A 26825-nucleotide genomic window follows, 5' to 3' on the forward strand; every position below is an offset into this window, starting at 1 on the left:
TGCAAATTATACACCTATCTTAGATCTATATTTGCTAATTCATTCACGTTAAGACTGAAAACTGATCAGGCTGTAACCCATTGAGTTGGATGTTGTGCTCAGATTAAACAACGTGCTTTCAAGTCATTAACTTTTAAAATAAACAGTACTTTTCATCAGTCTTTCATATAAACACAATTTTAGATACCTGATTAATTTGATAAAGCTTCTACCAAATTCTTACTGCAATAAATTCCTTAACTCTCAATTTACATCATCCTTAGTCTTAAAATAAAAAAATAAATAAAAATAAAAAAACACACCACGAATCAAAGCAATCTGAGAAAAGATTTATGACAAATAAGTGGTTCCATCTTGTTATTTTTCTTCAAGTCTTAATTGTGAAATTTCTTCTTCTTCCGATTCTTCTTCCCTGCTGCATAAGCTGCTTTTTCACTCATGATCTCCTGATACTTCCTTTTATTATATCTGAACAAAATAGACAATTTACTTTTAAGCATGGGAAATCAAAGTTCAGGAAAACATAATACGGACACTTATGCATAGATCAAAGGATACTGACACTTGGATTATAAATAAATGCAGGTGAATTTGTTTTGGAAATAATTTGATTGAAAACTCAGTAACTCTGGTATAATCATTGGTTTTTCATGGCATATATAAATCACATTTTGGACAGTATGCTAAAAAGCTGCTACAGTTCACAGTGGGAAGATTCATCAATTTTGACATCACAATGGAGAACAAACCCATTTCTCTCAGTGAACTTATTATCAACATTACTCTATTCAAGACTAGAGACTGAGGTGAGACTAATATAGAACAGGATGTATGTATTGTATATGAGCAGCTAGCTCCTCTAAGATAAGGGGTTTTTATGTACCCATCATAATGGATCATTGCACACTTAGCAGTGCTAACACTCGATTGCAAAAGTACACTCAAAAATATTTGCAGTAACATTAAAATAGCTAGTTAAAGCCTTAACTAGTCATAACAGAAATTAATTGATCAAATTCCAGATGCATTCTTTTTTTTAACACTGCTCCTAATAAATACATTATGAATCAGGTCAAGCCACAAAACTAGAGTTAAGAAGTAGCTATTCTAACTTGCATTAAAAATGAAACTACAAGCCCGTTAATGGCAACCTTATTAGTCCAAATCATGTATTACTGCCAAGAAAACACGTCATTATGGTGAAAATGAGAAATGCACGTTAGCATCATGCAATAACCAATATGCAAATGGACCAACCAAGGGACTGCTTAAAAAATCTGGAGGTTGGGCAGACATGAATTCATCCAATCATATTGTGCAATTTTAATTCCTGTGACAGCTGGCAGTCTGACATGCTCATGAAATGAAACCCCACCAACAACTCATACAGAATTATAGCCAGAACTCTTCTACAATTTACACCAAGAAAAATTAATCAGTCTTTAAACAAACAAACAACAAAAATGTTGATGCATATGCATAAAGCACTGGTTCAGGTTTCTGGCACATGCCTGCATAGTCACTTAGTTAATAAGTAAACTAAAACAAATCTGAGTGTTTTCTTTCCAATACTGACTCTATTCTAAGAGTGACTGTCAATAGTGATGACATCTGAGTTGGATCAAACCCTTTGATGATGATAAAAAAATATGCTGTCACAGCCTAATTATCTCCTGTCCCTTACAACTTCTCAATCGCAGTGCTAAAACGGACAAAATTTTTTACTGAACTTGAGAAACATTTAAGCTGATTAGAAATAATAGGAGAGTTATCTAGTTAAAAATACACCTCCCTTATATATGGCATTAGAATTACAAAACTAATTTTAAATACCTTCTAAACTCAGAATCTGCAAGCAGCTCTTCAACAATTGTTTTCTTCCTCTGTTTCTTAGGAATCCGACTGTGGTAAAAGTCTATGGGAGAATCAAGCACAGTTCCAACCTAGGAAATAAAAATTATAAGCGTTCGTACTGCAAAAGCAACATGTGGATTTTTTTCAATCTTTAGTTACAGTTCTAAAGACACTTATTAAAAAAAAAAAAGCACAAAATATCAGAAAACAAAAGCAATGTTTTGCATGCAAAATCACTCTTTGTCTCACATTTACTGCACACAGGAGAGTCTGAGCTTTAGAACTGCACAGTTTTCAACGCTAGACTGCTGCATCGATTCTTGTATTCACTAAAAAAATTCAGTTCTTAACTTTCAAACATTGTCCCAAGAAGGAAACCCCACAAGTGATGGTTTTCTAGTAGTGACACTGCTAGACTCTCAATAACCCAGGTCTAATAAGGACTTCTGGCTATAGAGCCTCCCATTTCTCCCAACTTGCATGTTAGCAAGCTTTGATGTAATTTTAATGTCCATAAACTTATACATGCAATAAATTCATCCTTTAGCAAGAAAGAGAAGTGCAATCAATTATGTCAAGCATACTAACTATTCAAAGACATAAGTACATACATCCAAATCTACTTCTACAGTTTCTGTAGTAATTTTATTTTCTTTCTTCTTGCACATTTTTTTTATGCACAGTGTTTCAAAGATGAACGCTACAGTAGCAGAAATTCTAGCTGATCACAAAGCTAGTTGTCTCCATTCAAACTACATTAGCTAAGAAGAAAATAAATGCTAATTATCTATGCACTCGTTAAAAAAGCTAACACTTTAGAAAACAGTGAACCTCCAGTCATTGAAGGCTCAAAACAGGAATTAAGCCACACATTTGTTCAGGCCTGTGAGACCAGCCAAAATAAAAAACAGCATATACACCTAAGCAGTAGAGTTAAGCAGTTGTAAACTGCAGTGAAGTACTCAAAATACTTAATAATTTAGCAAATAAAATTAAATCAACAAACACAGAGACTATCTAGAAAGTAGATTGAGAGTAACAGTTCAAAATGGCAGAAAGTAGGACAATGCCTTCTTTTGCTTTTTCCTTACCTGGAAGTATTTGGGCAGACCATCTCGATCATTCTTCTTATAAAAATGTTTGGGGTCCAAAGCAGCTCTCATCTTCAACACCTTAAGATCATTTTTCAGTTCACTTGTGATTTCTGGGGCTTTCATACCAAACCAGCCGTCACCCGTTGTCTTCTCTTGCTCTGCCTACCATGAAAAACAAAGTTGCATTCAGTTACCAGGACAGAATACAGTTGGGATCTCCCCCACTTCTACCTCCAAAGGATTGATAAAGCACTTAAAACTTAACTGTGTACCTTCAAAAATATTTTATGACTCTTTTAACAAGGTCATCAGCACTGTATTAACCACATATTTGTATAATATGAGCACATACTATATTGCCCTTCACTGCCCTGACTACTAAAAGGCTGAAAGGATGGCCATAAACAGCACGAATCAAGTGGTAGTTCACCACTCCATTTCCTGCAAGCCCTGTACGCACAATGCCAGTGTGGGGCTTTCTACTGAACACCTTCTCTTGTCACCTGAGGCATTACAGCTCTTTACTTACTCTGCGTTGTTTCTTTAGCTGCTGAAGCGACTCTCTGAGGGGTGGGACACTTTCCTTTCTTTCAAAATCTGGAGTTATTATACTCTTCTGCAAGAGCTGCAAGAGTTATTTTTTAAACATCAGTCAGAGATATCAGTTTTACCACACACCTGCATTTACAGAGCCTACCAAACAAACAATGCAGAATCTACATAATCCCTGTAATCAAATACTTCAGTTCAAACTCCTCCCTTAGCCTCCACCAAAAGAAGCACAGACCATCAAAACGTATAGGCAGAGCAGAACCAGGCTAATTCTGGAAGAAGCAAGACAGCAAACGCTCCAGAATAAAGAAGGTTATTGTCGATAAGTCTAAGAAAACACTCCCCTGAAAACAATGGACTTTCTTTATCTCAAAGAGTATTCTGAAATAAAACTAACTATCTCATACTAACTCTAACTCATATAACTCTGTATTTGCTGAAATTCATTCTTGCTATGGACTACAGATTTCATTAGCAGACCTTCAGTTTGTACCATCAGGCAAAATGTACGCACAATCAACTTCTTTTTATTTTACAAGACAACACTCATGTACAAGCTGCTTTGCAGTTTCTGAAGTGTCATATGTATTTGAACTCTAACCACTGAAACGAATTGTAAACACAAAAAAAGTAGACGTTCTCAGCAAAGCAGAAAACAAGACACTTCTTTAAAATAACAACTCCAACAAATACAACAAGTATTACTGCAGTTGTAGGTAATGCAAAATTGTAAACACATTACCTGGTCCTTCTTTTTCTCCTTCAGTTGCTTAATTACACTTGTACTAGGTTTTTGTTTTTTTCCATCAAAGCTAATATACAAACCTCCAAGCTTCCTGATATTCAAACCAGGGTCTATGCTGCTGGAAAGATGCAAACTAAAAAGGGAAACAGTAAATGATTAGAATATTGTATCAAATCTTGTAATGCCCTGTGAGAGGAATAAACAGAAAAAATATATTTTTCATCTTCTTCCAAATTACATTCAGCACTGCAGAGACTTTTACTCTCAATATTTAGAAGAAATACATCATTAAGCTGTGACAAGTTCACTCATGCCATCATACGGAACGAGGGCTGAATAAAGAGCAACTCCTGTGGGTTCACTTCCACAGATCCTTCACATTTACTCCAATGATCTATTCTATCTTAGATATTTTTATCTTCTATAAAATTTAGTTCTTAGTTTGCTTAACCATGCCAAAATAACTTATAACCAGCATCCTTCTTCTACACATGTAAAAGCTTGCTAGCTAAGAGGAGGGGGGAAAAAAAAGACCCAAATTATTTTCAGCTCTTAGTGAAAAATATGAAGGTACCAGAATTCATCAGAGAAACACTGTCTGGAATGACAAGTAATTGTACAACAGTGCTAGGAACTAAGCTATTAAACAATATATGATGGCTGACTCAGAAAGAGCCTTCAAATAACAAGAATGCATGACGCCTATCAAGTACTACGGAAAAACACAATGATATTTAAACAGGTGTATCAGATACTTATAGCTAGAATGCATAGATAGATAAACTTTCTTTTAAACTATGAACCAGTCATCTTTGATATCTTTATACAGAACACCTGGCTAATTATTTGTGGGATTTCTAGCCTACCTAAAGGGAACTTCAAATAGCAAGACTTACTCATCAGACCTAAGCAGAGTATTTAAACATCTGAAGCATACAAAGGGGTTTTAGCAGGGAGCTGGACTAGGTAAGCTCAATAGGTTCCATCTAACTTATATTATTCTATAATTGTATGCTGGCTTCACTTGAAGTGTTACATATCACAATCTATCTTAATCTTATCTTCCTTAAGCCATGTTTTAAAAACAAGAATTGAAAACATAAGAGCAACTTTTCAGAAATAAAAAGGATGATCTAACTAAGCAATGTGTAAGTCATTTACTGGATTTCTATTATTTACATTTGAACTAAAAATAATACAAAAATAAAAGACTAGCAAGAAAACTGTGACCTGCGTAAGCAATTAAGTCAGACCAGTTTAAACCAGTTTCACATTTCATTTTTAAGCTGAATGCATGCAAGGCCTCAAGATGCCTAAATATTTCAGATATTTCTGTTCAGCTACATGTAAAGCTGAAAAAAATAAGTGAATTACAATTCTACGTGATAATCAGAACAACTAAATTATCCACATCTGTGACAACATTACTCCCTTTTGCTCTGTGCCGTTTAGTGTGTAATATGCATATCTGATGCATACACCTAACGTAATGCATGTTTTTTTAGCTACTCCCGGAAAGACACTTACACATCAATTTTGTTTTTCAACAAGTCATCATCTTCATCTTTCTCATCTTCATCTATGAGTTCCTCTTCAGCCTCCTCTAGATCTGAGGATTCTTCAACTTTTTCACTCCCTTCATGCTTACTTTCAACATCACTACCTTGCTCTACCTGATCCAGGTAATACTTTCGGCTGGAACCCATGCCAGGCTCAGTATCAATTACAAAAAGGCCTTCAACATGCAGTGAATTCTTTTCTAAAGATTTGTTCATGGAAGGAGTCCTCTCTTCTGCCTCTGTGTCACTCAGATTCTCTTCTGTGGCATCACAGTTCTCAGATTCACCGCTTCCATCTTTGCTCAGTAACAATGCAAAGGAATCATTTTCATCACTGGATCTTTCACTGCTGCAGGATACAAATTCAGCACATTCTCTTGTTTGGTCTTCACTGCCGTCTACACTGATTCCAACCATTCTACAGCTACTAATTATGCTATCAGTCGTATGTGCAACAGACACATCCTTCCCTGGGCTGCTTGCTCCTCTAGACGGTTCACCCTTTCTTAAGTCACAGGCGTGGGTGGAAGTTCTCTCAACAGCTGCCTCAGCATCTACTCTTCTGTTTCCTGGCACTGCTTCATTTTCATTTGGTATTATTTCCCCTGGGGATTCTAAAAACACTTTGGGACTCATGCAGTCCGTCAAACAAACATCCATAATCTTCAACGTCACCTTCCCTGGTACTTTACTGTGCTCTTCCTGCATCTGGCCATTTTCTTCCTCTGAATCATCTACCTCAACAACCAGAGTATCTGTTAAAGCTTTTTTTACTGGTGATTCAGTACTTTTTTTTCCCATTTTTTCAGGACTACTAGGTGCCATATCATTCAAAAAGTTCTGTTTCATACCTTCGTTAGGGATTATATTAGCAGACTTGGGAGAACATTCGCTCTTAGGTGAACCAGATTCTTTATTACACTCAGTGACAAAGGAAGTAACTTCTATGTTAAATTCTGCAGCAGGGCTAGAGTCAGAAATTAGGTCTGACTCAGATTTAATTGTGTCCTCAATTACATTCTCAGGTTTTGAAACAATTTTGTTTACGTTCTCAGCATGCTGAGTATTTTCTGCTTGCAGTTTCATTTGCATGCTCCTAGTAGTTCGTTTGGCAGTAATGGACGGCTCCTGATGAAAACAGCATGACTCTGCATCAGAGATATCTTCACTCTGGGCTTCACAAACAAGATCTGACTGCAACTTATTCCTACTTTGCCTATTTCTCGTAGTTTTGGTAGAATTAGGCATCCGGACATCAGAAACAGCAGAGGAGCAAGACTCCGCTTCAGACACATCATCTTCATCCACAGTTCTGCTTAACTCATTTAGAAAAGCAGTCCTGTTATGTCTTTTTTTCGAAGGGGAAGCTGGTTGATAAGGAACTACAATTTGTCGCCTTCTCGTTACTCTTATAAACAGAGGTGTCTGAAGACCAGACACAGCAGAGCAGTTTGATTCTGCTTCAGACACATCTCCATCAGCCTGTGGATCGGCAGATGATCGTGCTGAATGAACAGCTGCATTCTCATTTCTACTAATCTGCATTTCTGTGCTATCACTGACATCTGGTTTTGTTCCTGCATGGTCCACCTCCTCCAGCTGAGATTCCCGAATTACAGCAGGTTTACAAACTGCTTTACTCCTTCTGGACATCCTCGTAGATACCGAAGTACCAATTTCAGCAGATACAGTCTAGAAGAGGAAAACAAAATGTGGTATTAAAGGATAAGATAATCCCATAAAAGACATACTGTACAAACCACTGACAATCCTTCTTACACAAACCTTATCATGCCGATACCGTGCAATAGATCTCCAAGGAGCCCCATCTACGTGGAAGGAGCATTACTCTATCATCCCTTACTTAACGATTTATTGTCTCTTGATCAAAATCACAGAATAAAGAAAACCATAAAATCAAGAAACTTAAAATCAGTACTTTGCCTCAATCCATAAATTCTGGCAAGCTGTCATGGGAAGCAGGTCCGGAGGTGACATTCTGAAATGTGCCGCATTGCTCAACTATGTATATACATAAATATATATATGTATAAAAAACTGCGCCAGCAGTTATTGGGACGGATGGCCTGCACTGCAATTGCAATGCCTGCTTCTCTAGTGCTTGGAAGTGACCCTGCAAAGCGGATCAAGATGGTGGAAACGCTTCCCCTGTCGCAGAAAAAGCATTCTCAGATTGCAAAGTATTTCCTAACCGAACAAAGCCGGATCGACGTAAAACCTGCTGCCTGAGCGCTCCGCGCCTGCACGACTAGCGACACACCTTGTGAAAAGGCCCCAGCACGGCGCTAACGTAACCACCGTGCAACAGAAAGAACAAAACCAGCCGACCCAAGGCGAGCTCTCACCTCCAACCCGAACCGCCACGCGGCCGCTCGGCGCACGAGGACCTCAGGCTCCGCGGGCGGCGGCACGGCCGGAGCGCAGCAGGACCTCGCTGCCCCGCCGCGCAGTTCCCGAGCCGCCCGCTGCGGGCGCCCGCGCCGACACACGAGGGGGAAGATGGCCGCTGCGGCCCCGCGCCCACACCCCACGCCGGGGGCAGCCGCCCGCGGCCCGCCAGCTCCCGGCTCCCCTCACCTCCGTCGCGCCGCCGGGTCCGTCACCCCCGGCTGCCGCCGTCCCCGCCTCCCGCCGCCGCGTCGCCCGCCTGGTGGCCACCATGGTGCGCACCGCGCCGCCGCCCGCCTCTTCCGCCCGCCCTTCCGGCGGCGCTCCGCGGGGCGGTGCCCCCGGCGCCCGGCGGGCCGCAGTGGAGTTCCGGCCCCGGAGCGGAAAGACGGCCCGGAGACGGAGGCGGCAGAGGAAGGAGCGGCTATGGCCGCTGCTGCTCTGTGCCTCCCGTCGCAACGTACGACTCGGCGCTTCGGGCGTTCCGAGCTTCCCCACGTTCCCATCCCATTCATTTTAATTTTAATCCCCACATTCTCATCCCTGAGAACCGAGTCTGGCGTAAAGGTGAAAGCAGAGAGGGGGGAGGAACGTGAGCTACGACGCTTCTTCGGTAGCGACAATGCTCTTTTTTTTGTTGTTTTTCCCCTCCCCGTACCGCACCACGCAGCGGCGAGGAGGCACAGCGTTCGGGAGCTCAGCTTAAAATACACGTTTTATGACAAAGGCTCCGATAAGGTGAAAAAGTAGGAGGAGGACAATGACAATTCATACAACGGCCTAAAAGAACTTCAGTTTTTAATTCATCTCTGAAAGAAATGCCACCTCTCAGACTTCTGTACAGAGAGTAATATTGAAAAGCTGATAAGTTGTTATGCTATCAATGACATCGCAAAAACAAGACTGTCTTAAAGGGCATTTTCCTAAAGCAAGAGAACTCAGTTGACAGCTGGAAAGTAAATAATGACACCATAAGGGCAACGTGCATTGTTTTAGCACAGCTCTTATTTTAGGGAATTCCCACTGACAGAACACACATGCAATCAAATAATGGCAGCAAACAGTTCAGAGTGGTTAATCAGCAGCAGCACGCAACTCAGTGCCATACACAAGGTACAAAGGAAATACCTTTTCCAGATCTGATGCACACTGACCCGACATAAACCCTACATTTTGTTCAGGAGGAAAAAACCAGAACATTTTATTGATACATTACTAGTTCAAGTTCTCTGCCTCTTGTTTATCAAAACAACTGAAGCAGTAGTAGAAATCCACGCATTCCTAGGGTTTGCCATATACACATAAGATAGTGAAGAACTCAAAGGCATCTCAAAGAATCATCTTGTAACTTAGTGGAATGGTTCAGAGCGAGCTGGTATTTCCACACAGTGCCTACAAGCATTCAGATTCAACTCGCTGCCTGCACAACAGAATTTAAAAAATGGTGGAAATTTGTTTCCTCACAGCCCTAAGCTCAATATACATACAAATTATTTAACCAGTACTAATAAGAAGTACTCGTAACTCCTACCTGAAATCCAGTGGAAAATGAGCATTGGATTCTTGACACTTAGAACCCCTGGTGAACAGACAGAGCTCTTTTTTTTTTTTTTTGCCATCTATTCTGATTTTAATGCCAAGGAAATTTAAAGGCCTTTCCAATAGAGCACATTAAACCGGCCTTAGCTGCAGCCATTTCTCCCTAAGACTCCAAAGCCAGACCATTAAGCTACTGCCAAACAGAAAGATATCTAAGTCTAAGACAATCTTTGTCTGCTTCATTTCTGAATGGCACCCAAGCAATGCTGTTTCCAAGGCAATCCTCAGAATCATCATCCCTTTTACATGAACACACAGTCAGCAGCCTTAACATTTCCCACTGTTTCTGCCATGGCTGATTCAGATTGCATAGCTCTTGAACATTAGAAGAACACACACAGCTGAGGACAAACCAAGTACTATTGGATTCCTGATTAACACATTTCTCATCATTTGTTTCCAGTTCTTAATTTTAAACACACAATGGAACATTTTCTACTTGAAATGGCGAAGATGCCATTATTTGTGAAGTACTAAAAGCACACAGGCACAAAAGACAGAAGGAATTCAAGTCATAAAAAGAAAAGCAATTTGGAAGATGCTTCTTTCTAAATCAGAGGATTGCTTTTTTTTATATATATATATAAACATGATATATTAAAAATAAACAAATTTTTCCCATCCACACAAATTAAACAACTACTTTGCCTATATACATAAGAAGTAAAGATAGTTTATTTAGAATAATTGTTCCATGAAAGATGGCAATTTTCTATTAAAAAAAAAATAAAAATCAGTCCTTGAATGTTTGAAATCCATGTTCCTACCACATTAGTAAATATTGAAGAGCAATTGAACTTAAAAATATATGTTTCTCTATGCTGCATAGCGGTAGCTAAAATATAATCAGAACTCCTACAGTGAACTGGTCATAAAAAGAAATACTTTAAGCTGTTTCTTTATAGATCATTTCAACAGTAAAGCCAAAACATTTTTAACGAACTGGTCAGTACATTAAAAAATATATCATTAGAACACTGCAGATGCTCCTTCTGACATCATGCTCAATAATTACAACTTTTGGTCTTTGTGATAAATGATGTAAAGTCTCTCTATGAAAAAGGCATGTTCCTCCCATCCCCCAGAAATTAAAACAGTAGGACATTTCAAAGAATAAAAAAAAGGTGAAGGGTTTTAAGAGGCGTTTCTTTTAGCTTGCATGATATAGCCTTTGGACTTGATAATTCCTCTGCTTTTAACAATGACTGAATACCGCAGAATCCATAAAGGAATCCATTCGTGTGCTTTGATGTTCTGGATGCTTTCCTGAAGAACTTCTTGAAAACTTGCTTCACAAAGTAATTCTAAAGTTAAAAAGGAATATTCATGCTTTAAATAATGCCAGACAAACAGCTGCAAAAAGCAACACTTAGTAAGAGAATCTTTTGCCGACAGTGAAAACCTTCAGCAGCATCAGGTATCCACTCCTGAATACATACAAGGGAAATTCCATTCAACATTTCAGAATAAATCTTCAGGACAGCTTTTGCCTTTTAACAAACATTATTTTCCATAGAACCAATAAACAGAATTCCACCACATCTAATGGAGCTGATCAGCAGAGCTACTAGCAAGAAAAAGCAAAAATTAAAGTCAAGACACTAGCTAGACAAATCAGAGAGCAGTAAAGCATGAGGCTGAAATCAGCAAAGTAGTGAGCAGCAGCAGAGTTCTTTTTGCAGCCACAAGAAGCTCAGCCTTTATAGCATTTCCTGTAATGGGACTCATGGGTATAAGCTCAGAAAGCATCAAGGAAAACAAGGATAATTGCTAAAAAGCAGGATGACCAGGAAAATACAAACTCTCCTAGTTTCCTCTGGAAAGTCAGTCAAAGCAACAATCTGATGAGGAGCATTCCCAAAGATAGTCTCAAGACTTTTCAGCTGACCACAACAGAAAAACTAGGCTTTGCAAACAATGCATGAGAAAATGACTCTGCCTTATTTTCAAACAAAATTCTCTTCTTCATTTCATGACTCTTGATTGAGATTAGCTATTAAATCACAGGCTGTGTTTTGGATGTGGAATTTGCCACATTGAATGGCAATTCATCTTGCAGCCTGCTAAGGTGGAACTGACACATTCTCAAGCACCGACGTAACCCATTGGTTTTGACAGTGATACTATAAAGCAGGTACTTAGATAGCATTTCATACAGAGCTGGCTTTTGTTTTTTTGGTTTTGTTTTTAACTTAAGGGGGGGAAGGGAGGAAAGGAGAAGAAAGAAAAAAAAAAAGAAAAAAAAGACAACTGTTGATCAGGAAGAAATGTGTGGGAAAGGAATGAGCAAAGTATCGGTTAAGACTTCAGGCTTACAGTTCCAGCAAGATATTTAAGGTATCATTACAGCAAAGATCTTCTGATGAGTTTTGAGAAATGAATGCAATACTCCAGTATATTCCAGTGAGCTAATAGCTCAGAGTTCTAGAGACTACAGAAAGTCTTAAAAGTCCTTCAACCATTTTATAAACTGCTCTAAACAACTGAAGAATTCAAACAGTTACAGAAAGAATTTGTGAAAGTCATCACAAATGAAAGAATCCATCATGAAGTGTAATAATTTCCTGTTTCCAACATTATGCAAAGATCAACTGACTGACCATCAACGCTCTCATGCAAGATCTCCGCAGAAAAGTTCTGGGCAAGTGGATTTCCATTTGTCATTTACTGCCCTTCACCAAGAACAAAATGAGTTTATGTGATTTATATAAACAAGTTATTTTTGAATGAAGCATAGTAAAAAAAATCTCAGTATTTTGTTCTTATATTTACATTGTTTTTGCCAATTAAAACTATTTCAAAGGACTAACCCATGGTGGAAGACTTGTTGCCTTTGCACCCTCTCTCCCTCCCTCTTCTGGAAGGGAAAGCAAGAACGTAATACTTTGTATTATATAATATCTTGTAAAGATGAACTTTCTAAAATCCTTTTTTCAGGAATCAAATGTAACGAAGTTTGAAGTGCAGAGAAAGATCATTCCTGATTTTGGACTGAATACGTGCATTTAGAAGCCTTTGGTTACCATTACATGTCTGAACACCGCAGAACTGTTAGGCCATCTTGCAAAGTCTTACCTTTCGGGTCATTGTGAGTTAGCAGCTGTATGTCAAACTGTTTTGCAAACGCTGTGAGATCAGGCGGCATCACGCAGCAGGAAGCCAGGTTCACCTGATTGCTACTCGGTTTCACCTGAAAGTAATAGAATGCTTTTGTAAGAAAATACATTGTCATTCTTTGCACCTACGCCTGTATTACAGCGCTTGGACCGATCTGCCTTGACCACTGCTGAGAGCTGAGCAAGGGCAGAAGTTCCACACGTCGATCAACAACCAACTCCAACACCTGCAACTTCCCGCAGCCCGGGGCACAAAACAACATAGGATCTCACTTCAGGTACCATCACAGTGAGGCACATTCTAACCCATCGTGGCTTCCTGTCGATTGTGCTCCCTAAATACCAGAGTATTTCTACCCCCTCTCTGCAGTAAGAATGTTATAGGGGTGTTACTTCAAAAAAGATCTCAAAATTCGGGTTTATTAAGGATATATAATTTGCAGCCTTTCATATAATCAAATAAAACATATCAAGTTAAAAGGGACTTTCCCACTGACTGCTCATCACAGTCTACATCCATGATCACTGTGCAGATGGTTATCAATTCCCTGAACTATCTCAATATACAACAGAGTGAGCAGCATAAAACAGTTTTGTCACGTTCACACATCACAAAAGAAATGCAAGAGCAGTATTCAAAGAACTGATACCAAAACAGTAAATCCCTAAGCTTACACAAGCATGGTCAGATGCTAGTAGTGACCTCTGGCACTCAAGTATGACAAGGCAAGCAGTCACATTGGACAAGCAAACATTATGCTGCTTGATTCAGTCTCTCTTCCTCTTTCAGTTTATGTTTAGCATTCAAGAAGCATCTTCCAAAAGGGAAACCCCTCCAATCTTTGAAGTCCAAACAGCTATAATCAAAACATCACCGGAATAAACCTTAAGGTTTAAGAGTAGTTTTTATGATCCTGTTCATAAGGATGTTCAAAACTAAGCCCCCTACTTCTTCAAATTACTATTACTGAACCCACCCATGGCCTACAGTCCTCGGGGACCTGTTTAGAAAAAACACTGAACAAGTGACAATCACATCTGGAGCGTTCCCCCCATTGAACAACATTATGACAGTCAGTAAGATGCTGAAAATAACTGGAGCCAGTTTTTTTTTTTGTTGTTGTTGTTGTTGTTTTTTAACTATTATAACAAATCATATACACCAAATTATTACAACATGGCAACCAACAAAATTCTGCCATAGAAATGCAATTATGAAGTTTGTTCTCACCTGTGCCCATATGTACAGCTGCTCTAGAAGTGTTTTATCAAGGTCAGAGGTGCCTATGGCAACAATCTTTTTGCTTTCAACTAGAGTTTCAAGTTCTTGCCAATAAGGTTGCAGATACTCCAAAGAAAGATTAGCTCCATCTTCAATAGGAGGTGGAGCAATAATGACCGAATCTAACTGAGCAACTCCAAGGGAAGAACATGCTGAAAAATAACGACAGCAATTTTTTTTTCATGAGGTAAGAACATAAGCAGCATCACATCTCAAATTCAGCAGAAACAACACAGCTGCTGCTTCACTGCTTCCAGTTCACCATTTGAGAATTCTCATTAGAAGCCAAATACCAGTAACACAATTTTCTTAGCCAAGAATCAAACTTACAGATCTAAAATATCACAGTTAGCAGTGAAATTCATAGTGTTGTTAGTTGTTTTTTAACTGGTAAAAACTCACTGTATCATTGTTACAAAAACACCACACGCTTCTCACTATTTAATAAGATCTGTGTGAAGGAATAAGAACTTGCTCCTCCCTGGAGCAAAGAATCAAACTTGAGTTTTTACAGAGATGCACATTTAGTAAGTTTACTGACTGAAATAATGCATAAATTATACTTGACTACTTACACTTCTCTTTAAAGGAAAAGAGCATATACTTGCAACGGTCATTAAATACATCTCAAGTGGAAAAAATGTCCTAATTTTAGATCTAAATACTGAAGTAAAAGAAGTAAAAAAGCCTTGAAGTTCAAGTTTCACACTTACCCATGTCCACTGCATCTCTGATTGATGAAGAGCTTGATCCAACAATGAAAAGTTTTGCTGTTTTCAAAGAAACAAATCCATAACTGAACAAGCCAGCAATTACTAAATATGCAGCATATACAGCAGTAGCAAATAGCTATTTAAGAGCTCTTGGTAAGGGCTTGTAAGAGTATTCATCAGTTCAAAAATCTGAAAAAATTCTGGAACGTAACTGCCCCAAAACAACACTGGTCTCTTAAATTTGAGAGTTGCACAGTCTGAGAATAAGAACTCATCCAATTAGGGGCCCAGTAAGCTGTAAAGCTGGGACAGCAGTACAAAGATTTCTTCAGAACTTACTCAAGTTGGGATGTCCTAGCGTTAGTTTGGACTTCCTCCAAGTTCATCACATTTGACCTGGCACAGTTATGCAAATAAATGTGCTTCCAATGTTTTTTCTTCACTGTAGCATTATCTGTGATAATTTGCTACAGCAAAGTCAAAGATTCACAAAATATTTTTTTAATGTCCCAATGGGATGAAAATTAAAGTAGAAAAATGATGAGCAGCTTTAAAACCTGAAACATGTTTGGGTCTTTCTCAGCTAACTGATGTAAGCATGACAGTGAGCACTGACGACATTTGACTTAGCCATTACAAAGCAAGAAGAAAAAAATATATACATGTGAATTTCCTACTAAAAACAGCATATGAAACCCTTTCATCCAACCAGATTTTTAAAAAAAATCTGCATTCTTACCTGATACTTTCAGTTCATCCCTTTCTTCAGGATTCATTTTTTCTACAGCTTGAGCTACAGTACATTCCAGAACCTCTGCCATTTCCTTTAGAAATCACATGAGACAACTTGTCAATAGGTGACAGTAAGTTTCTGAACACTATTGTTAATTCAAACACAATTCCATAACAAAAACCTTACAGAAACAGACGTAGCATAAAAGTGCAGTTACACAAAAACAAAGTAACACAGCACCTCTTGACCTATGTGAAGTCAGAGGAAAATACTGTATGACAAAAAAAGAAATACAACCCAAAACAAACAACCACACACAACATATATATTGATAGGAATTACATATATATTAATACAAATTACTGGAACAACATTTAGGAGTAATTTGCTTTTCGGATGTAAAGAGACCACTATGGCAAACTACCTTCCTAAACAAAGCAAGCAAAGAAACCCAACAGCTTCCTCAGCTGAGAATTCTTATTTCCCCATCAACAGGATTCTTTACTCAGTGAATCTCAAGAGGCTAAGAAATATCACACATAAAAACAAACAGAGGAAAAGCAACCAAAAAGGAGGGTTGAGAAATACTATTTAAGGTATCTGGAGCTGCAGACATTCATAAAATTTCAGTAGATTCATTCATATTTTAAAAGTACGTATTTGTGTTCAAAAGGTGCACAGTCTCTCCTACCTGATTCTGATCTCTTCCAACCTTTGAGCTCCATTCAGTCAGTGTTTTCTGAATGCAGTCCCGCACCTAAAAAATATTTTGATATTCAGGTGCGTTTATGTTTCAGTTGCATAGAAATACAATGATTCACAGACATATGGCAGACAGCAGGTAAACTCGTGATCCAATTTCTTCAACCACAAATGATTCTTCTTCCATAGTTTCCACACGAAACTTGTTCAAGCAAGCTAACTCTAGAAGAATTCTCCTCTTTCAAAGAGTTTTAGCAGTAACACAAGTACCGTACTTCATTTATTTCTGACCAACACCATCCTAAAAAGAATTGTATGCAAGAAATAGAGGCCTACATTGCGGGTGGTTTTTTTTTTTTTTTTTTTTTAATGCAGAGGTTATTTAGTTGCAAAGTAAACAGATAATAGCATATGTGCTGTAACAACATTACAGTCACTTATTACATTCATAACCTCTCTTTCCAAGGTGCAACCCTTTTCCACCTTCTTATTCCATTGTATAAAATTTCTAGGACGATCCTTTAGATCCTACCTTCAGTTGCACTTTTCCTTCTTCCAGATGTGAAATAGATCTGGTAACAGTTCTGACTATGAATATGAATAGGTTTGCCTTGCTACACTCATTAAGCCTCAGTAAGCTAATTAACAAACTGAATATTGCACCAGTGCTTCAGCTGTACCTGTACCCTTCCCTCTAACATGCCACCCTGCAGACTAATGCTATGCACTGTCAGACTGTCTGCTGTGAGAGAAGCACTCCAAAAGCCCATGTTGCTGAAAGGGCAGTAAAGCATTTTATATCGTGCAAATACCTTCTTATATCTCTGAATAGCAGTTTCCTGGGACAACTAACACGAACTCAGAACCCATTACACTCCACACCAAGGCCAATGCTCTAAAGGGAGCCTACAAAGAGGAGGGGAATCAACTCTTTGAAAGGGTTGATAACTGCAGAGCAAGGGGAAATGGTTTTAAGTTGAGGGAGGGGAGATTTAGGTTGGATGCCGGGGGAAATTCTTTACTATGAGAGCGGTGAGGTGCTGGAACAGGCTGCACAGAGAGGGTTTGGATGCCCCATTCCTGGAGGTGTTCAAGGCCAGGTCGGATGGGGCCCTGGGCAGCCTGGTCTAGTATTAAATGGGGAGGTTGGTGGCCCTGCATGTGGCAGGGGTTTGGAGATTCATGATCCTTGAGGTCCCTTCCAACCCTGGCCATTCTGTGATACCACCATACAGGAATCCAACGCCAAAAAGACAAGACATAATCCTGTAAGAACACTATGTGTGACACTTAAAACGTGAGGAATAAACTAATTGACTCAAAAGTCAAGAACTGACTTCACTAAGCAGCTATCCATGATGCTAGAATTCTTTATGTTCCCATCAACATGGGCAATCTTCTCCTGTCTGAAGAAAAGTGCAGGACTGCTCAAGATGTATATCCCATTTCTACTACTTTGCCACTCCCTGTTGCTGCAGTGCTGGGTTGAACAAAGCTCTGTCCCCAGGGCACACCGCCTCCTCCCAGCACAGTGAGGCACACAGTGCGCCCTGCGCCTCTGAGCAGCACAGCGGTTATAGCGCACTGCTACCAGTCCTACAGTTCATTCTTCTCAACGTTCTGCTTCTGTTCTCACACTAGGAACACCACACACTGCCACACTAAGCAGAATAGATTAAAACTCACTTATTTCTGATAAATTATGCTGGTTTTGGAATTCCAGCAATGCCAGCAAGTTGGCAGCCTTATGTTTAAATGAAAACGTCTCTGCAATCAAATGTCCAGAAATACCCCAACGGACCAGCTATGCACACCGCCACTCTTCAATAACCTTCCAGATGGTACTGACACCATTTGCTGGTGATGGGGGGGGGGCTGCAGCATCCTCTTAGCTGCTAGATCTATTTCACATGGGCCAGAGCAATCAGTAATGGGGCCAAAATAGGAGCCATTACTTCACAACATCCACATAAAAGTACGAGGAACTCTTCCTTGGTATCGCGTTGCCTTTCCGCGTGGTCACCACTCCCATGGTCTGTGTGCAGTCACACACTCAGCCAACTTATAACACAGCATCATGTCAGTGCAGCTCTAAGCAGCTCTGCTGAGTGCATGAGGTCAAGTTTCAGGCACCTGGTCGGACAGCAAAGCAGGAGCTCTGTAGTCCACAGCCACAGGATGCTCCAGTTGGCTAGAATGATTGCAGGTGATGACATCCAGCGCTAGAGGTAATGGCTTTTCAAAAGTACATTTAAAAACAGCAGATCACTTTAGTCTTCAAAGAAGACATCAGCGACTGCACTTCGCCTAAACTTGTCACCGTCACTGAAGCATTAAAATGATTCTAAGTTGGAAAGGAGAACCTCACTGCTTGAAATGAGGGTTTGCGTCACGTCATTCTCCTGAACGAAGCACGAGGAACCCCCTCGCCTTACAGCCTGATTCCCCGAGACCAGACGCACGACGTGGTTTCATCAGGCGCAGCCTCAACCACCACAGCTTACCAGCCCCGGCGCTGCCCTCAAGGCGGACAGCACTTCACCGGCCGCTCGGCCCGACGCGTTTCGACGCAGCCGCTCCAGGCTCACGGGACCAGCCCCACCCCCAGCCCGAACGCCGCCGGCCCGGCCCGCACCGCGCAGCGGCCGCTGCAACGCCGCCGCGCCGTCTGTGTTTCTCACGGCGGCGGCGGGGAGGCACGGCCTGCCGCATCGCGTCGCCCTTGCTAACGGGCGCTCGGAAAGCGAGCGGACGAAGTCCCGAAGGTCGGCTGTATCTCCACAGACGCGCCGGCGGAGGGCCCCCAGCGCTCCCTCAGGCGCCGGCCCGCAGCCTCCCGCCGCAGGGCCCCTGACGGCCCGGGGCCGCCCGCTCACCTCCTCGCTGGGGGTGGCGGGGCACTTCTTGCGGCCGCAGCCCCAGCTCAGCAGGTTGCCGGTCTGCAGGTTGAGGGTGTCCGCTCGCTCCAGCAGAGCACGGGCGCCTTCCGTCTCCATGGCGAAGCCTCGCGCTGCAGCGGCACCGAGGGGCGCCGTGACTCAGCAGGCGGAGCGGCGGGCGGCCCGCGCTTTGTAACCGCCCGCGGTCACATGGCGCGAGGACAATGGGCGGCGGGGCGGAGCGGGGAGGGCCCGGCCTGGGAGGCAGCGCGCACCGAGCGCCGCTCGCTCCGCCGTCGCAGCCTCACGCGTGCCGGCGGGGCGGAGCGAGAGGTCGAGGCGGGCGGCCGCCCCGCTCCCTGCGGACGGTGGCCGGCTGCGGCCGCTGAACCAATGGCGCTCGTTTAGCTCGCGGAAATCGCCGCGGCCATGCGAGGTTCGGTCGCGGCGCCGTGAGTAATGCGTGGGGATCCAGAGAAGACGAGCAAGGAGCCCTCAGAGGAACCGGGTGCCCGTTTGGTTCTGTCGTGCTTTCTTTCGGATGAAACTTAAAACGCAGTGCAGCGACGTCACGGCGGTTCCGCAGCAGCCGTGACAGCGAGCGCGCCGCCGATTTGCGAAAGCACGGATTTTATTCCATAAACCACAAAAACCCGGAGCGCCGCGCGACCCGGCGCTGCGTCCCGCACTCACGACGGCCCCGGCGAGGAGCGCACCCCGCAGCACCGCCCCCGAGCGGAACCGAACGTCGCGATATCCGCACGGCCGAGCAAGAGAAGCCGCACGCTCCGGCCCGGCGGCGAAGCTGCTGCTTCGCGCTTCCCGGGGCGGGGCGGGGCGGGGCCAGAAGGGGCGGAGCCCGACGGGGCGGGGCCGGGCGCTCCCGCTCGCCGCGGGTCCCCTCCGCGGGGCCGGCGCCGCCCGATCGGCAGCGGCGCGAGGCCGGGGACGGCGCCGCGGCGGCGCGCAGGATGGGCGGCAGGGCCGGCTTCTTCGAGGTGGGTGCGGGCGGCGGCCGTGCCGGTGGGTGAGCCCGCAGAGACGGCCGCCGGCGAAGGGGCGGCCGGGAACCCGGCGGGCCGGGAGCAGTCTCATCCGCAGTGAGGCGCCGGGAGCCGGAGCCACCGCTTAGCGGTGCTCCTTGCGGGGAGCCGCGGGGCGGATCTCCGGGCCGCTTCTAGCGGCGATACCCAGCCGCGCCGGGCGGGCCGGAGGCGGCGAGGAACCCTCTCGGTACCCGGCGTCCTCCCCTTTTGTGCGGGGTCGCGTTCGCGCTCTGAGAGGGACGCGCGGTGCCGTCGGCGGGCGCTGCGTCCGTTCGTCTGCTTGTGCGTGCGGGGTGAGATGGACCTGGAGGGCCGGAAGGGAGACGGACCCACTCTCCGCGAGGACGAGACTGGCTAATGCAAAGATCCCTAGCGGTGCCCGTATTACACAGCCAGGCGGTGCTGGCTAAATGCCAGCTGCCCTGTGGTTCTGCGGGCTCGCGCTTGGTGTGCTCCAGCGCAAGACTCAACTAAAAACGCATTTCACCCAGTGCAAAATACACAAAATAACAAAACAGTTGTTACTGTAACATTAACGGTCTCTAAAACAAGAGAAAAGAGCCTGCTTCTGCGCAGCCTAGAAGTTGAGATGTTGCTTTTCAAAGGGATAAAAGTTTTTTGGATGTCACACTCGACGCACTGAGCTGTTTGTAGCTGCATTGGGAGAGAGGTGGGTGCCCACTCTGCCTCTTCCCTGCAATGCTGACCTCCCAAGTTTTTAGGAAAAATGCCCAATCTTGTCACTGCCTCCTGCATTTCTACTGGTGTCCCACAGTCTTGAGAAATCCAGATGCAGGAGCAGGCACTCAGCGGATGCCTCTCAATGTCCTCACTGTCTGACCTGCAGTTTGGTCTCCTGCTCCCATTGTACCAAGCTTCTTTATAACACCCATTACTCTAAAGTGGGGACAAAGGTGAGAAAGTAGAATAATTTGCTCCACTCCACTGGGCAGAACGGAGCAGCAGAGCCTGCTCTTGGTGTCTAATCAATATCCTCTGTCAAAGCAACGCTAATGTAAATTCGGACATCTCATGAATTTACATGCCAGCTTTGTTTCTTAGTCCTCTTCTCTGCATAGCAGATAATGGGCACAAGCAGATGTGCCTGAAGTCATGCAGTGTGTGTCAGAGCAGACCCAAGGTGTGGCACTGGACAGGGCAGCGCGGGGTGCTGCTGCCTATGGCTTCCTGCGCTGTTCTCACTTATTTGCTTTCGCTTACAAGTTCAAGGTCGCTCGGTATGCTGAATTGCACTTCCTCAGCAAACATCTGAAACTGAGTTATCAAAACCAGAAGATGAATGTTCCACCACTCCCAAGAGTTCATAAGAGAAAAAAAATCTCTACTGATATCACAAGTGGTAATATTCCCTATTTTGGATTAGTGTGCAATTCTATACATATCTCTGTATATCTCAAAACCTTTTGCCCTTTATTGCTTCTCTGTGGTGCCTCCTTGTAAGAATTACAGAGCACTTTGCAAACACCAAACTCTTGCTCTCTGACCTTTTTCTAATATGACAGTTACAAGTTTAGCAGAGATTTATCAGAATTGGAATATTCCTGTTTGGGGGCATTTTATCAAGGCCAGTATGTAATCAATTTCATATTGAGTATGTGGGAAAGTTCTCTCCCTTACCCATAAATGGACCTACAAAAAGATGGGCAAGAGCATGAGACTACTTGTGATCAGACACTGGCTGTTAATTCTTTTACAAGAGTATTTCTTACTGCTGCTGAAGACTTCCAAAATAGGGAACGTATTAATATGACTTTGAAGAAGCCAGTAGTAGAAAGGTAGATGGAATTTTGGAATCACCTTAAACCTTTTTCTTTGAATTGGCTATGTTCAGAGTTCAGTGCCAAGAACTATGAGCAACAACTAAATTAAGCCCAAGTATGCTGGATCTAATGGATCAGCACAAAAAGTCCAGACGGGCAGAGTGATTTGCCTCTACTTACAAGAAGTCTGCATTAGAACTGATAGATGGTCAGGTCCCCTGCACTCCTAGACCCACGTCTAGATGACTGCCTGCATACTTCTTGTTCTGCAGTAATGCTACAGTGGGTCTTGTTTGGGTGCTGGTATGTTTATCATTTCATCTCACAGCTGTTTTATCACTAATAGCTCAGAAGAAAAGTAGCAAGAACAGTTACTGTTCAGAGCCGTGTGCATGCCTGACAGTACTGGAGAAAGATTCATTGCCCAGAATGTAGAGATTTATGACTGGTATCTAGATAACTGATGTTTTCTAGGACTGCTCATTTATCTAAATTGATTAGAAAATAACTCTTCTGCCTATTTTAGATGTGATTCTAAGCTTATGATATGACTGATCCTGGAAGTGCCAGCTTTTCTCCTTTCCCTACAAAGGGTTTATATGAGATGCTCAGACATAAATATCTGTAGCACAGAGCTCTGAAGTTAGGCTGATGAATTCTACTCTTTTTTTTCTTTCTGTTTAACAGGTTTAGGTCTTCAAAAGCATCGCATGTAGGAAAAACAGAATGGTCCTCTGTCTTCCTAGAGGAAATATGCTTAAGCAAATACTGTAGAGAATCAGTATCGTAAGAAATTCAGTTGTAATTTTGCTTCCTTAACTAGTTTGGACGGGAAGTGCCTTTTGTAAGCAGTTCTAACCAGAAATGTTTTGGAGTCTTCATTCCCCGAGGATAGACTGAGCTGACATATGCAGTACTGCTAAAAGCAATAATGTACTGCCTCCCTCCTCCCCCCTGTCCTTGCTGGCATTTAAATTTTCTCCCCCTTCTGACTGTGATGAAAACCTTCTGAATGCAGGGGGATGGCTGCTGCCTGGCCAGCATTGCTGAGATGTCGCAGCTCCTGTTACAAAGGCTTCTTCCACTCAGCGCTATGCTGTCTAGAGCCTCACCAAGTAGAGACACTGAGAGCAAGTGCCAAAAGCAGGACTGCAGAAGATTTTAAGATTCTGTATTCTCCAAGAGCTGCCCAAGCAAGACAAGGCCATGTGTGAGATGTTTCAACAGTCATTTAAAGGGAGACTGCAGAAAATTGCCCTGCCATTTGAAAATGTCATCTGCTTTCGCAAGTAACACATACAATTATCATCACAGAAAGATGAGAATATGGGGAAAAACATTTTCCCTTTCTCTTCTCTCATCCGTTCTCCATATCCAAAACACTTTGTACAGACAGCTGTGTTGCTTCATTTAAGAGATGGGCAATTTGTTCTTTTTCTTCATGGAACTTAAGAGAGAAACTCTAAATTTTGTAGAGGGAAATGTGACAATAAAATGTTACTTGGCAGGGAGTACCTGGAGCCATTCAGGGTTTGAAGGCTGCTTTTGAAAGCTAAAGTCTTATTTTAGAGACAATAATGGACTTATTTGAAGTATATTTTATAAACTAGATGTGATTAAAAAAACCACAGCCCCCTCCTCCCTTCAGTCTCTTCAATTCCATGTTTGACGTGTACCCTGGATTTACATTTTCACATTCATCCACCAAATGATTCGTGAAAAGTAGTAATGGAACTATAGATACTGAAGTTCAATATTGCAAATCACAGTGCTGATTCAAAGAAATGACTGTGTTTTCACAAAGAATTTATAAGCCTCTTCTACCTGAATATTGCCACTGTGGAAAATAATCACTATGAACTAGAGCCCTGAGCTATAGATAGTCTCTTTTTCCACACGTAAAAGGCTAGGAAGTGCTGTTGAAAAGCCTGGATATCTACTTAGTATTGCATCAAAACTGACTTAGATTCTCAGATGGAAGCATTCCAGCCTGCTTAATAGTGACAGTGATACTCAGTGAATGATGTGAGTCTTCAGCATGACTGGGAAATTGGCAATGTGCAGCCCTGTGTTAGCCAGGGCAAGAAAATACCCACTGAGTCAGAATTAACTGGTGCAGGTCACTTTCCCATCTTGTGTATCCTCTTGGAAGATATCATGGTAACAAAAACTGGAAAGCTTTCATAGGCTTTCAGGAGTCAGAATTCACTGTAATAACCTCTAACACACAAAACTCTAACAGCTTGTTTGTTTGTTTGTTTGTTTTTTGGAGAGGGGACAAAAATTCAGCCTCCCACTCCAAGGGAATAAAGTGTTATTTTCCTTCCTGACTTATTCTTACAGACTGTTTCAATCAGTTATATAAATGGCTTTCTCATTCTCAAGGATGACTGTAGCCCTACAATTGTTGCCCTTCACAGGCCCAAATCAAGAAAGCAAACTAAGCTTGCCACGCAGTCACGTGAGGCACCCAGCTCCAAGAGTGGTTACGACAATTTGCTTAAGCTATCCATCCAAGTTTACTTCAGCTCCAGCCCTTCACTGGGTGGTATATCAGAAGGTATCAGCTGCAGGGAAAGGATGCACAGAATGACAGTGGAAGGAAGCGATGCTTAAAGCAATCCAGAAAGATGGGGATTTAGGATTTCTCCTTGGTAGAAGATTCTGGCTTTTTACTGGAAAACATTCCTGCCCTTTCCTGTCTGTACTTTTTGGTCTCCTGAATCCTTTACTCCTTGGTGGCCCAGATTCTATGAGAGGAGTTGGTAATGGTATAGAAGACAGTCTATAGCACGTTTCCGTTTCTTGGCTGTGTGTCTAACCATTATATATAAAGCATGAAGGACCACATCACCTTCTTCGCAATAGCTTCTTTTCATTCAGAATTAATTTAAATGCTGTGCTTCGTGCTGACCTTGGAATGATGCTGCTACTGGATCAAGGTCCTTAAGGGTTTACATGCAAGCATGCCTAGCTAACAAGTCTGAAACAGGTGGAAGAAATAGAAAGATAGTGAGTTTCAGTACATTCCAGATGATTGTTCTCGTGAGCACACATAGGAGCAGAATTTAGGAGGCTGAGCAGTAAAACACCTGGTGTGTATTTTGTGAACTTGTGCACGTTAGACATCTGCTTTATGAAAGAGAAATTTAATTGTCCAAGTGTCACTGCATCTCCTTTTTTAAACTAGGTGAAATAGTAATAAGATGCTAGTTTCATGAAATATGAGCTCTTCAGAGAGGTAAGGCTTTATCTAGTTGAACTGACAGAGTAATTGTTCTTAACAGATTAGCATGAAATTTGGCTTTGTGGTAATGACTGAAAACTACAGCAGTTTCCCCTTGGCTTAACTCTAATGACTTAAAGAAAGTTATTTCCAATATGCCCTAGTGAGAAATCACACTGAGCCATGTCTGCTTCCTTCATAAAAAACACAGTATTCCAGAAAATTCTAAGAGAATAGAGAAAATGACTAATACTATAGGAAGAATAAAATGTTTAGAAAGATATAGTTGGGACTGTGGCAACCACTGATTTGTTTTTTTTGGGGGGGTGGTTGAATTAAAGGACCCTCACTGATACAAGCAGTCCAATAGTTCAGGGATAATTCTTTCGTTTTGCATAGCTCTCTCTTGGGCTGCTTGGCTCCTAGGCTGTAAAATAAGCAGGTTTTGGGCTGGTTTTTTTTTTTTTTTCTTAACTTAAAAATAAACCAATACAATACATGCTTATGTTGGTGTTCAAAAAATCTCTCTAAGCTGAAGTTTGGAGTTTACTGAATCTGCTGAGTACAAATGACTGCAAATTATGCTTCCAACATGCAGAAACATGATGTGTCAGTACTTCTTTAAAAGTTACTCACATCACTTTTGAATATCTGTTGATTAAACTGAGAGAAATTGATTTATTGTATTTTTGTAATCCTATTAGAGACAGCATCTTAAAAAAAAAAAAAAAAGTTTGCTCAACCATTTTTCCCCTATGGATAAACTTTCTAATCTTCTGAATAAATATCTAACACTTGAAAGTAGTTTTCTTGGCTTTTATCATAAATTGATTACTTTGATTTTGACCTGTACTAAGCAATCATTCCGAATTTTTCTCTGCCTTTCAAGACACTATCAATCTTTGCTCCTTATTCATGAGAACAAATTTGGCTCCTCAACATTGAAGGTATGTACCTGTAGTCACTTCTAGAAGTGCTTTAACTAACAGGTATCTTGCACAAATCTGCCTACTGATTAAATTCTATTCAAAATAGTTTTAGAGAAGTGGTAATTCAAAATGCCTTCAAAAATTCACCAAATAAGTGTTTTGCAAGTCACACCACGCTAGTGCAAATCAATTGTCAGCATCCTATTCTGCTAAACTCTTTAAGAATACTTCAAAATTAAAATTCTCTGAGCCATAAATTTTTGTTTAAGAGAGCTGGTATCCATCAGTAAGCGTTCCAAGAACAGATTGCTGGGTATCTAAAGACTGCTGCCAACCAGTACATTAACTGACTTGGTGCTGTGCCTCAAGACTGGAAACACTGTGTTCAGTGCTATCTAGGTTCATGTGGCTGGCCATTATGTTCAGAAAAATAACATTTCTTAGTTTGGATCAGTCTTTTCTGTCTGTTTTGCAGAGAACAGCTAACTACTGTGGGGGCATTTTGTCACAGATTAGAGGCATGATAGTTAAAGGAAACGGTTTACTTTGCTTTCACTCTTTTGTCATACAGATTTCTGCAGGCTGGAATGGAATCTACAGCTGTGT

At 42.0% G+C, this 26825-nt stretch overlaps 3 protein-coding genes across 10 annotated transcripts in view; 1 reads left to right on the forward strand and 2 right to left on the reverse strand.

The window, feature by feature from the left end:
* Nucleotides 1-308: 308 nt before the first annotated feature.
* Nucleotides 309-8739, reverse strand: DNTTIP2 (deoxynucleotidyltransferase terminal interacting protein 2). Its single transcript, XM_052666409.1, is given in 8 exon segments — nucleotides 309-468; nucleotides 1834-1943; nucleotides 2946-3110; nucleotides 3478-3573; nucleotides 4243-4378; nucleotides 5773-7496; nucleotides 8403-8645; nucleotides 8647-8739. Coding segments are annotated over 8 exon segments (2646 nt in total). The 5' UTR covers nucleotides 8725-8739; the 3' UTR covers nucleotides 309-374.
* Nucleotides 8740-9812: 1073 nt separating this feature from the next.
* GCLM (glutamate-cysteine ligase modifier subunit) lies at nucleotides 9813-19448 on the reverse strand. Its single transcript, XM_052666432.1, has 7 exons — nucleotides 19235-19448; nucleotides 16348-16413; nucleotides 15663-15747; nucleotides 14924-14980; nucleotides 14160-14362; nucleotides 12888-13002; nucleotides 9813-11116 (listed from the first exon to the last, which is right to left on the reverse strand). Exons 1-7 carry the CDS (start codon nucleotides 19352-19354, stop codon nucleotides 10947-10949), a joined length of 816 nt encoding a protein of 271 aa, XP_052522392.1. The 5' UTR covers nucleotides 19355-19448; the 3' UTR covers nucleotides 9813-10946.
* A 696-nt stretch (nucleotides 19449-20144) lies between these two features.
* TECR (trans-2,3-enoyl-CoA reductase) overlaps nucleotides 20145-26825 on the forward strand; it is a 28789-nt gene continuing 22108 nt past the window's right edge. For 5 of the 8 annotated variants that reach the window (XR_008202332.1, XM_052666429.1, XM_052666425.1 and 2 more), the window contains exons 1-2: nucleotides 20380-25305; nucleotides 26180-26237. Coding sequence is in view for 6 of the 8 variants with exons in the window: in XM_052666429.1 (XP_052522389.1) it covers nucleotides 25289-25305; nucleotides 26180-26237 (75 nt within the window). In the remaining 2 variants the exon portion in view is untranslated. Of the gene's footprint in view, nucleotides 20236-20379; nucleotides 25306-26179; nucleotides 26238-26825 lie in introns of those variants that run through there. The other 3 variants (XM_052666431.1, XM_052666428.1, XM_052666427.1) reach the window with 3 other exon arrangements.

Source organism: Tympanuchus pallidicinctus, unplaced genomic scaffold (assembly GCF_026119805.1).
Source record: "Tympanuchus pallidicinctus isolate F22 unplaced genomic scaffold, pur_lepc_1.0 scaffold7, whole genome shotgun sequence".
NCBI lineage: Eukaryota > Metazoa > Chordata > Aves > Galliformes > Phasianidae > Tympanuchus > Tympanuchus pallidicinctus.